This window comes from Thalassophryne amazonica, chromosome 11 (assembly GCF_902500255.1).
Source record: "Thalassophryne amazonica chromosome 11, fThaAma1.1, whole genome shotgun sequence".
Taxonomy (NCBI): Eukaryota; Metazoa; Chordata; class Actinopteri; order Batrachoidiformes; family Batrachoididae; genus Thalassophryne; species Thalassophryne amazonica.
The window spans coordinates 4,675,743-4,688,330 of record NC_047113.1 but is presented as its reverse complement, the minus strand read 5'-3'; the positions used below and the strand labels follow the sequence as shown (position 1 = coordinate 4,688,330).

The following is a 12,588-nucleotide window of genomic DNA, read 5'->3' as shown; positions in this document are numbered from 1 at the left end:
CCTATGGAAAATTAATGCTGCATTTACACATAACGACAAGTCATGAATGCCACAAAGTACACATTCTTGACCGCTGATCATGAATGTGATGATTCGGGGCAGAGGGGTCAGGTCTCCTCAGAAACTGCTGCAACCTGTTATCACACGTTACGATTAATGGCACGTGTTGCTGGAGAATTACCAGGAACCATTACGCACGGCCAAGAATAATGTTCCGCGCTATTGTGCGTAACAGCGCATTGTTACGTTCTGTCATGTTATGAATGAGACGAATTGTCTCCACACACACATGCATATTCATCCTACAGTCAGCTGCTGAACAATTCAGATCGCCCCAATTTTCTCCTCAAAATCCACAGTAGAAGAACGTTGTGACTGCATGCTTCGTTGGGCTCTGTGCCCAAGGAGAGACGTAGAGAGGACGAGGAGACAGAGAGCTGGATGTGTGGCTCCACGTGGCTCTCGTCTCATGTGTTTTCCCAAACATCAGGCACAGCAGCAGGTGGAACACCTGCAGGAGCGCGTTGAGGAGCACTGGAACGAGGCTTTTAGCCGACTTGGCATCAAATCAATTTTATTTATATAGCGCCAAATCACAACAAGCAGTTGCCCCAAGGCACTTTATATCGTAAGGCAAAGCCATACAATAATTACAGAAAAACCCCAACGGTCAAAACGACCCCCTGTGAGCAAGCACTTGGCAACAGTGGGAAGGAAAAACTCCCTTTTAACAGGAAGAAACCTCCAGCAGAACCAGGTTCAGGGAGGGGCCTCCCATTCTACTCTTACAAACCCTAGGAACTACAAGTAAGCCTGCAGTCTGAGAGCAAAGCACTCTATTGGGGTGATATGGTACTATGAGGTCCCTAAGATAAGATGGGACCTGATTATTCAAAACCTTATAAGTAAGAAGAAGAATTTTAAATTCTATTCTAGAATTAACAGGAAGCCAATGAAGAGAGGCCACTATGGGTGAAATATGCTATCTCATTCTAGTCCCCGTCAGTACTCTAGCTGCAGCATTTTGAATTAACTGAAGGCTTTTCAGGGAACTTTTAGGACAACCTGATAATAATGAATTACAATAGTCCAGCCTAGAGGAAATAAATGCATGAATTAGTTTTTCAGCATCACTGAGACAAAACCTTTCTAATTTTAGAGATAATGCGCAAATGCAAAAAAGCAGTCCTACATATTTGTTTAATATGCGCTTTGAATGACATATCCTGATCAAAAATGACTCCAAGATTTCTCACAGTATTACTAGAGGTCAGGGTAATGCCATCCAGAGTAAGGATCTGGTTAGACACCATGTTTCTAAGATTTGTGGGGCCAAGTACAATAACTTCAGTTTTATCTGAGTTTAAAAGCAGGAAATTAGAGGTCATCCATGTCTTTATGTCTGTAAGACAATCCTGCAGTTTAGCTAATTGGTGTGTCCCCTCTGGCTTCATGGATAGATAAAGCTGGGTATCATCTGCGTAACAATGAAAATTTAACCAATGCTGTCTAATAATACTGCCTAAGGGAAGCATGTATAAAGTGAATAAAATTGGTCCTAGCACAGAACCTTGTGGAACTCCATAATTAACTTTAGTCTGTGAAGAAGATTCCCCATTTACATGAACAAACTGTAATCTATTAGATAAATATGATTCAAACCACCGCAGTGCAGTGCCTTTAATACCTATGGCATGCTCTAATCTCTGTAATAAAATTTTATGGTCAACAGTATCAAAAGCAGCACTGAGGTCTAACAGAACAAGCACAGAGATGAGTCCACTGTCTGAGGCCATAAGAAGATCATTTGTAACCTTCACTAATGCTGTTTCTGTACTATGATGAATTCTAAACCCTGACTGAAACTCTTCAAATAGACCATTCCTCTGCAGATGATCAGTTAGCTGTTTTACAACTACCCTTTCAAGAATTTTTGAGAGAAAAGGAAGGTTGGAGATTGGCCTATAATTAGCTAAGATAGCTGGGTCAAGTGATGGCTTTTTAAGTAATGGTTTAATTACTGCCACCTTAAAAGCCTGTGGTACATAGCCAACTAATAAAGATAGATTGATCATATTTAAGATCACAGCATTAATTAATGGTAGGGCTTCCTTGAGCAGCCTGGTAGGAATGGGGTCTAATAGACATGTTGATGGTTTGGAGGAAGTAACTAATGAAAATAACTCAGACAGAACAATCGGAGAGAAAGAGTCTAACCAAATACCGGCATCACTGAAAGCAGCCAAAGAGAACGATATGTCTTTGGGATGTTCTGATTAATTTTTTTTTTCTAATAGTTAAAATTTTATTAGCAAAGACAGTCATGAAGTCATTACTAGTTAAAGTTAAAGGAAAACTCGGCTCAGAGCTCTGACTGTCAGTCTGGCTACAGTGCTGAAAAGAAACCTGGGGTTCTTATTTTCTTCAATTAGTGATGAGTAGTAAGATGTCCTAGCTTTACGGAGGGCTTTTTTATAGAGCAACAGACTTTTTCCAGGCTAAGTGAAGATCTTCTAAATTAGTGAGACGCCATTTCCTCTCCAACTTACGGGTTATCTGCTTTAAGCTGCGAGTTTATGAGTTATACCACGGAGTCAGGCACTTCTGATTTAAGGCTCTTTTTCAGAGGAGCTACAGCATCCAAAGTTGTCCTAAAACTACTACTAACTATAAAACTATTAACGAGATAATCTATCTCACTCACAGAGTTTAGGTAGCTACTCTGCCCTGTGTTGGTATATGGCATTGGAGAACATAAAGGAATCATATCCTTAAACCTAGTTACAGCGCTTTCTGAAAGACTTCTACTGTAATGAAACTTATTCCCCACTGCTGGGTAGTCCATCAGAGTAAATGTAAATGTTATTAAGAAATGATCAGACAGAAGGGGGTTTTCAGGGAATACTGTTAAGTCTTCAATCTCCATACCATAAGTCAGAACAAGATCTAAGGTATGATTAAAGTGGTGGGTGGACTCATTTACATTTTGAGCAAAGCCAATCGAGTCTAATAATAGATTAAATGCAGTGTTGAGGCTGTCATTCTCAGCATCTGTGTGGATGTTAAAATCGCCCACTATAATTATCTTATCTGAGCTAAGCATTAAGTCAGATAAAAGGTCCGAAAATTCACAGAGAAACTCACAATTATGACCAGGTGGACGATAGATAACAAATAAAACTGGTTTTTGGGACTTCCAATTTGGATGGACAAGACTAAGAGTCAAGCTTTCAAATGAATTAAAGCTCTCTCTGGGTTTTTGATTAATTAATAAGCTGGAATGGAAGATCAATCAATCAATCAATTTTTTTATATAGCGCCAAATCACAACAAACAGTTGCCCCAAGGCGCTTTATATTGTAAGGCAAGGCCATACAATAATTATGTAAAACCCCAACGGTCAAAACGACCCCCTGTGAGCAAGCACTTGGCTACAGTGGGAAGGAAAAACTCCCTTTTAACAGGAAGAAACCTCCAGCAGAACCAGGCTCAGGGAGGGGCAGTCTTCTGCTGGGACTGGTTGGGGCTGAGGGAGAGAACCAGGAAAAAGACATGCTGTGGAGGGGAGCAGAGATCGATCACTAATGATTAAATGCAGAGTGGTGCATACAGAGCAAAAAGAGAAAGAAACAGTGCATCATGGGAACCCCCCAGCAGTCTACGTCTATAGCAGCATAACTAAGGGATGGTTCAGGGTCACCTGATCCAGCCCTAACTATAAGCTTTAGCAAAAAGGAAAGTTTTAAGCCTAATCTTAAAAGTAGAGAGGGTGTCTGTCTCCCTGATCTGAATTGGGAGCTGGTTCCACAGGAGAGGAGCCTGAAAGCTGAAGGCTCTGCCTCCCATTCTACTCTTACAAACCCTAGGAACTACAAGTAAGCCTGCAGTCTGAGAGCGAAGCGCTCTATTGGGGTGATATGGTACTACGAGGTCCCTAAGATAAGATGGGACCTGATTATTCAAAACCTTATAAGTAAGAAGAAGAATTTTAAATTCTATTCTAGAATTAACAGGAAGCCAATGAAGAGAGGCCAATATGGGTGAGATATGCTCTCTCCTAGTCCCCGTCAGTACTCTAGCTGCAGCATTTTGAATTAACTGAAGGCTTTTTAGGGAACTTTTAGGACAACCTGATAATAATGAATTACAATAGTCCAGCCTAGAGGAAATAAATGCATGAATTAGTTTTTCAGCATCACTCTGAGACAAGACCTTTCTGATTTTAGAGATATTGCGTAAATGCAAAAAGGCAGTCCTACATATTTGTTTAATATGCGCTTTGAATGACATATCCTGATCAAAAATGACTCCAAGATTTCTCACAGTATTACTAGAGGTCAGGGTAATGCCATCCAGAGTAAGGATCTGGTTAGACACCATGTTTCTAAGATTTGTGGGGCCAAGTACAATAACTTCAGTTTTATCTGAGTTTAAAAGCAGGAAATTAGAGGTCATCCATGTCTTTATGTCTGTAAGACAATCCTGCAGTTTAGCTAATTGGTGTGTGTGTGTAAGATTGCTGCTAATCCTCCTCCTCGGCCCATGCTACGAGTGTTCTGGCAGTTAGTGTGACTCGGGGGTGTTGACTCATTTAAACTAACATATTCATCCTGCTGTAACCAGGTTTCTGTAAGGCAGAATAAATCAATATGTTGATCAATTATTTTATCATTTACTAACAGGGACTTAGAAGAGAGAGATCTAATGTTTAACAGACCACATTTAACTGTTTTAGTCTGTGGTGCAGTTGAAGGTGCTATATTTTTTCTTTTTTAATTTTTATGCTTAAATATATTTTTGCTGGTTATTGGTGGTCTGGGAGCAGGCACCGTCTCTACGGGGATGGGGTAATGAGGGGATGGCAGGGGGAGAGAAGCTGCAGAGAGGTGTGTAAGACTACAACTCTGCTTCCTGGTCCCAACCCTGGATAGTCACGGTTTGGAGGATTTAAGAAAATTGGCCAGATTTCTAGAAATGAGAGCTGCTCCATCCAAAGTGGGATGGATGCCGTCTCTCCTAACAAGACCAGGTTTTCCCCAGAAGCTTTACCAATTATCTATGAAGCCCACCTCAAAAAGAGAAAGAAACACTGTGCATCATGGGAACCCCCCAGCAGTCTAAGTCTATAGCAGCATAACTAAGGGATGGTTCAGGGTCACCTGATCCAGCCCTAACTATAAGCTTTAGCAAAAAGGAAAGTTTTAAGCCTAATCTTAAAAGTAGAGAGGGTGTCTGTCTCCCTGATCCGAATTGGGAGCTGGTTTCACAGGAGAGGAGCCTGAAAGCTGAAGGCTCTGCCTCCCATTCTACTCTTAAAAACCCTAGGAACTACAAGTAAGCCTCCAGTCTGAGAGCGAAGCGCTCTATTGGGGTGATATGGTACTATGAGGTCCCTAAGATAAGATGGGACCTGATTATTCAAAACCTTATAAGTAAGAAGAAGAATTTTAAATTCTATTCTGGAAATAACAGGAAGCCAATGAAGAGAGGCCAATATGGGTGAGATATGCTCTCTCCTTCTAGTCCCCGTTAGCACTCTAGCTGCAGCATTTTGAATTAACTGAAGGCTTTTCAGGGAACTTTTAGGACAACCTGATAATAATGAATTACAATAGTCCAGCCTAGAAGAAATAAATGCATGAATTAGTTTTTCAGCATCACTCTGAGACAAGACCTTTCTAATTTTAGAGATATTGCACAAATGCTAAAAAGCAGTCCTACATATTTGCTTAATATGTGCATTGAAGGACATATCCTGATCAAAAATGGTATGGTATGATTTTATTTCTCAGGGACAGTGCACAATAATACATTGACCTAAAAAAAAACAGGAAAGATGCATTGTGCCAGGTTATAGCAAAAAATACTAATTTCCACCTGTAGTCCCTGGACAGGTTGATGTCTAACTATGTCTAACACATACACATAGTCACACTTTTCAAACATCTTCACACTATATTCTCACGCTTACATCATATATACAAATCATTTTTCAGACGCCTGCACTCTGCTCTCACGTGCACACGCTCTCATACACATGCATTCATCAGTGGTGGGTACAAACTTGCTTTGATGAAAGACATTTCTTTGTCAGCTGTGCAAACATTGGAAAAGTTGTACATTTCATTATGTCATTAGGTAAGATATTCCACTGACTAGAGGCAACAACAGAAAAGGCAGATTTGGCAAAAGTGACTCCAAGATTTGGAGTGCCTGCTCCCAGACCACCAATAACCAGCAAAAATCTATTTAAGCATAAAAATTCAAAAAGAAAAAAATAATATAGCACCTTCAACTGCACCACAGACTAAAACAGTTAAATGTGGTCTATTAAACATTAGGTCTCTCTCTAAGTCCCTGTTGGTAAATGATATAATAATTGATCAACATATTGATTTATTCTGCCTAACAGAAACCTGGTTACAGCAGGATGAATATGTTAGTTTAAATGAGTCAACACCCCCGAGTCACACTAACTGTCAGAATGCTCGTAGCACGGGCCCAGGGAGGAGGATTAGCAGCAATCTTCCATTCCAGCTTATTAATTAATCAAAAACCCAGACAGAGCTTTAATTCATTTGAAAGCTTGTCTCTTAGTCTTGTCCATCCAAATTGGAAGTCCCAAAAACCAGTTTTATTTGTTATTATCTATCGTCCACCTGGTCGTTACTGTGAGTTTCTCTGTGAATTTTCAGACCTTTTGTCTGACTTAGTGTTTAGCTCAGATAAGATAATTATAGTGGGCGATTTTAACATCCACACAGATGCTGAGAATGACAGCCTCAACACTGCATTTAATCTATTATTAGACTCTATTGGCTTTGCTCAAAATGTAAATGAGTCCACCCACCACTTTAATCATATCTTAGATCTTGTTCTGACTTATGGTATGGAAATGGAAGACTTAACAGTATTCCCTGAAAACTCCCTTCTGTCTGATCATTTCTTAATAACATTTACATTTACTCTGATGGACTACCCAGCAGTGGGGAATAAGTTTCATTACACTAGAAGTCTTTCAGAAAGCGCTGTAACTAGGTTTAAGGATATGATTCCTTCTTTATGTTATGAGTGAGCTATAGGAGCACTCATTGGATCACATATCTTTCGGAGTGAGATTGCATCAGAATTTTCTGTTGGGACTGTTTACACAGAGACTGCTACCTGCTGCTTTGGACTTGAACTAACAGTCTTTTTCAAGACTTTTTTACCTTTTTACTTTTTTTTAACTTTTTTACTGTGCTCCAACGCCTAAGGAAGACCTCTAACGGTCGAAACATCGCGACGGAGCACTTTTATCAGCTAACTTTCATTAGCGTTGGCAAGCTAACTAGCTTGCTAACGCTTTCGTTTTAATTTTTTTTATTTTTATTTTATTTTAGCACCGTTGTCGTGCGTTGCCTGTGCTGCTTCATAGCCTGTTTGGTGCCTTGATTGGGGCACTCCTTCTGCTGAATCACCTCTGGATTATTTGCACATTATTCACTTTGTGTGTTTTTGGGAATCCGCTAGCTTAGTGCAGCTACTAGCTCTTAGCCGATTTAGCATGGCGGCTTCTCCTGTCTCTCCCGCACTTTTCTGCTCTGGGTGTGAAATGTTTAGTTATTCCTCGGCCTCCTTTAGCAGTAACGGTACTTGTAATAAGTGCAGCTTATTCGTAGCTTTGGAGGCCAGGCTGGGCGAATTGGAGGCTCGGCTCCGCACCGTGGAAAATTCTACAGCTAGCCAGGCCCCTGTAGTCGGTGCGGACCAAGGTAGCTTAGCCGCCGTTAGTTCCCCCCTGGCAGATCCCGGGCAGTCGGGAAAGCAGGCCGACTGGGTGACTGTGAGGAGGAAGCGTAGCCCTAAACAGAAGCCCCGTGTATACCGTCAACCCGTTCACATCTCTAACCGTTTTTCCCCACTCGACGATACACTCGCCGAGGATCAAACTCTGGTTATTGGCGACTCTGTTTTGAGAAATGTGAAGTTAGCGACACCAGCAACCATTGTCAATTGTCTTCCGGGGGCCAGAGCAGGCGACATCGAAGGACATTTGAAATTGCTGGCTAAGGCTAAGCGTAAATTTGGTAAGATTGTAATTCACGTCGGCAGTAATGACACTCGGTTACGCCAATCGGAGGTCACTAAAATTAACATTAAATCGGTGTGTAACTTTGGAAAAACAATGTTGGACTCTGTTGTTTTCTCTGGGCCCCTCCCCAATCAGACCGGGAGTGACATGTTTAGCCGCATGTTCTCCTTGAATTGCTGGCTGTCTGAGTGGTGTCCAAAAAATGAGGTGGGCTTCATTGATAATTGGCAAAGCTTCTGGGGAAAACCTGGTCTTGTTAGGAGAGACGGCATCCATCCCACTTTGGATGGAGCAGCTCTCATTTCTAGAAATCTGGCCAATTTTTTGGGATCCTCCAAACTGTGACTGTCTAGCGTTGGGACCAGGAGGCAGAGCTGTGGTCTTATACACCTCTCTACAGCTTCTCTCCCCCTGCCATCCCCTCATTACCCCATCCCCGTTGAGACAGTGCCTGCTCCCAGACCACCAATAACCAGCAAAAATCTATTTAAGCATAAAAATTCAAAAAGAAAAAATAATATAGCACCTTCAATTGCACCACAGACTAAAACAGTTAAATGTGGTCTATTAAACATTAGGTCTCTCTCTTCTAAGTCCCTGTTGGTAAATGATATAATAATTGATCAACGTATTGATTTATTCTGCCTTACAGAAACCTGGTTACAGCAGGATGAATATGTTAGTTTAAATGAGTCAACACCCCCGAGTCACACTAACTGTCAGAATGCTCGTAGCACGGGCCGGGGTGGAGGATTAGCAGCAATCTTCCATTCCAGCCTATTAATTAATCAAAAACCTAGACAGAGCTTTAATTCATTTGAAAGCTTGTCTCTTAGTCTTGTCCATCCAAATTGGAAGTCCCAAAAACCAGTTTTATTTGTTATTATCTATCGTCCACCTGGTCGTTACTGTGAGTTTCTCTGTGAATTTTCAGACCTTTTGTCTGACTTAGTGCTTAGCTCAGATAAGATAATTATAGTGGGCGATTTTAACATCCACACAGATGCTGAGAATGACAGCCTCAACACTGCATTTAATCTATTATTAGACTCTATCGGCTTTGCTCAAAAAGTAAATGAGTCCACCCACCACTTTAATCATATTTTAGATCTTGTTCTGACTTATGGTATGGAAATAGAAGACTTAACAGTATTCCCTGAAAACTCCCTTCTGTCTGATCATTTTTTAATAACATTTACATTTACCCTGTTGGACTACCCTGCAGTGGGGAATAAGTTTCATTACACTAGAAGTCTTTCAGAAAGCGCTGTAACTAGGTTTAAGGATATGATTCCTTCTTTATGTTCTCTAATGTCATATACCAACACAGAGCAGAGTAGCTACCTAAACTCTGTAAGGGAGTTAGAGTATCTCGTCAATAGTTTTACATCCTCATTGAAGACAACTTTGGATGCTGTAGCTCCTCTGAAAAAGGGAGCTTTAAATCAGAAGTGTCTGACTCCGTGGTATAACTCACAAACTCGTAGCTTAAAGCAGATAACCCGTAAGTTGGAGAGGAAATGGCGTCTCACTAATTTAGAAGATCTTCACTTAGCCTGGAAAAAGAGTTTGTTGCTCTATAAAAAAGCCCTCCGTAAAGCTAGGACATCTTTCTACTCATCACTAATTGAAGAAAATAAGAACAACCCCAGGTTTCTTTTCAGCACTGTAGCCAGGCTGACAAAGAGTCAGAGCTCTATTGAGCTGAGTATTCCATTAACTTTAACTAGTAATGACTTCATGACTTTCTTTGCTAACAAAATTTTGACTATTAGAGAAAAAATTACTCATAACCATCCCAAAGATGTATCGTTATCTTTGGCTGCTTTCAGTGATGCCGGTATTTGGTTAGACTCTTTCTCTCCGATTGTTCTGTCTGAGTTATTTTCATTAGTTACTTCATCCAAACCATCAACATGTTTATTAGACCCCATTCCTGCCAGGCTGCTCAAGGAAGTCCTACCATTATTTAATGCTTCAATCTTAAATATGATCAATCTATCTTTGTTAGTTGGTTATGTACCACAGGCCTTTAAGGTGGCAGTAATTAAACCATTACTTAAAAAGCCATCACTTGACCCAGCTATCTTAGCTAATTATAGGCCAATCTCCAACCTTCCTTTTCTCTCAAAGATTCTTGAGAGGGTAGTTGTAAAACAGCTAACTGATCACCTGCAGAGGAATGGTCTATTTGAAGAGTTTCAGTCAGGTTTTAGAATTCATCATAGTACAGAAACAGCATTAGTGAAGGTTACAAATGATCTTCTTATGGCTTCGGACAGTGGACTTATCTCTGTGCTTGTTCTGTTGGACCTCAGTGCTGCTTTTGATACTGTTGACCATAAAATTTTATTACAGAGATTAGAGCATGTCATAGGTATTAAAGGCACTGCGCTGCGGTGGTTTGAATCATATTTGTCTAATAGATTACAGTTTGTTCATGTAAATGGGGAATCTTCTTCACAGACTAAAGTTAATTATGGAGTTCCACAAGGTTCTGTGCTAGGACCAATTTTATTCACTTTATACATGCTTCCCTTAGGCAGTATTATTAGACGGTATTGCTTAAATTTTCATTGTTACGCAGATGATACCCAGCTTTATCTATCCATGAAGCCAGAGGACACACACCAATTAGCTAAACTGCAGGATTGTCAAAATTTAAGCAATGCTTTCTAATAATACTGCCTAAGGGAAGCATGTATAAAGTGAATAAAATTGGTCCTAGCACAGAACCTTGTGGAACTCCATAATTAACCTTAGTCTGTGAAGAAGATTCCCCATTTACATGAACAAATTGTAATCTATTAGATAAATGATTCAAACCACTGCAGCGCAGTGCCTTTAATACCTATGGCATGCTCTAATCTCTGTAATAAAATTTTATGGTCAACAGTATCAAAAGCTGCACTGAGGTCTAACAGAACGAGCACAGAGATGAGTCCACTGCCTGAGGCCATAAGATCATTTGTAACCTTCACTAATGCTGTTTCTGTACTATGATGAATTCTAAAACCTGACTGAAACTCTTCAAATAGACCATTCCTCTGCAGATGATCAGTTAGCTGTTTTACAACTACCCTTTCAAGAATTTCTGAGAGAAAAGGAAGGTTGGCGATTGGCCTATAATTAGCTAAGACAGCTGGGTCAAGTGATGGCTTTTTAAGTAATGGTTTAATTACTGCCACCTTAAAAGCCTGTGGTACATAGCCAACTAATAAAGATAGACTGATCATATTTAAGATCGAAGCATTAATTAATGGTAGGGCTTCCTTGAGCAGCCTGGTAGGAATGGGGTCTAATAGACATGTTGATGGTTTGGAGGAAGTGACTAATGAAAGTAACTCAGAACAATCGGAGAGAAAGAGTCTAACCAAATACCAGCCTCTCTGAAAGCAGCCAAAGATAACGATACGTCTTTGGGATGGTTCAGCATACTGATGTTCTGCAGTATGCTGAAGGACATCACTGTCCTTCAGCATACTGCAGCAATGGAACTGAATGAGGTGCAGCAGGGTTTAACTGTGCGCGCATCAGAGAAGAACGCTGTCACACTCTATTAAGAATCAACTCTAATCAAGACGGATCAACACGCTCAGTTGCGACCTCCACGACATGAGGCGAAATCAGGGCGGTGCGTGACATTTGTGTAAGATTTTTTTGACAGCCAAAAACGTGCTCCACGAAAATCATGCACCAACACGCACTATTAAGAAACCTATTCAGATGCGTTATGTTAAGAATGTCAGGAATGTGCCAGGAATGACGTAAATATGACATTCGTAACACGTCCTGCATATGTGTAAACGCAGAATAAGAGTACAAGTGGACTCGGCTGATGTTCATGTGGTGTTCAGCAAATAAATTAAAAACAGAGTAGATGTTTACTTTGGAGAAATGTAAAGCTGGCAGATAATGAAACTAGATGCCAACTATAGCCATAACATGGACAGTGCTCACCTGAAACGCCGCGTTGGACTTGGTATCGGACTGGGTGTTAAGCCATTGCTGCTCACGGGGATTTGTAGTGATGGCGAGAAACACTGCTACTCATAAGAAAGGAGAACAAGTTTAGACAGACTGGTAAAGAGCCAAGCAAACCTCAACACCCCAAGAAGAGCAAAAGCACAATTACATGAACACAAGATGTAATACACCTACTGTAACATGCTTATGTGCATAACTGGAAGCACTTGAGGTCAAAAGTCAAGGGTGTAAGGAAAAATAAACACGTCGCAGTTAGTGTCATTTTCTAGTTGTCAGACACAAAAATAAAAGGAAACAAGAGAAAATTCAGGTAAGTTGAGAATTTATTTCTCATTTCCTCGCTTTCGTAGAAAGTTGCAGATCAACATGTTTTCTGCGTGGACACGGGAAGCTGCTTCATTACATTTCAGTCCGACTGACTTCTGTCAGCGTCATGTTTATCTTTGGTTCAGAAATGTTTCAGGAATCGGCGATTTTTAATTATTACATTACGTTTGCCACAAGTCTATTCGCAGCTAAAAACAGTC

At 40.6% G+C, this 12,588-nt stretch overlaps 1 protein-coding gene across 1 annotated transcript in view; it reads right to left on the bottom strand.

Annotated features, from left to right (window-relative positions):
- fam122b (family with sequence similarity 122B) overlaps positions 1-12,588 on the bottom strand; it is a 68,671-nt gene that overhangs the window by 6,224 nt on the left and 49,859 nt on the right. Inside the window, exon 7 of the mRNA XM_034181163.1 lies at positions 12,035-12,120. Within this exon, the coding sequence (XP_034037054.1) occupies positions 12,035-12,120 (86 nt within the window). The remainder of the gene's footprint in view (positions 1-12,034; positions 12,121-12,588) is intronic.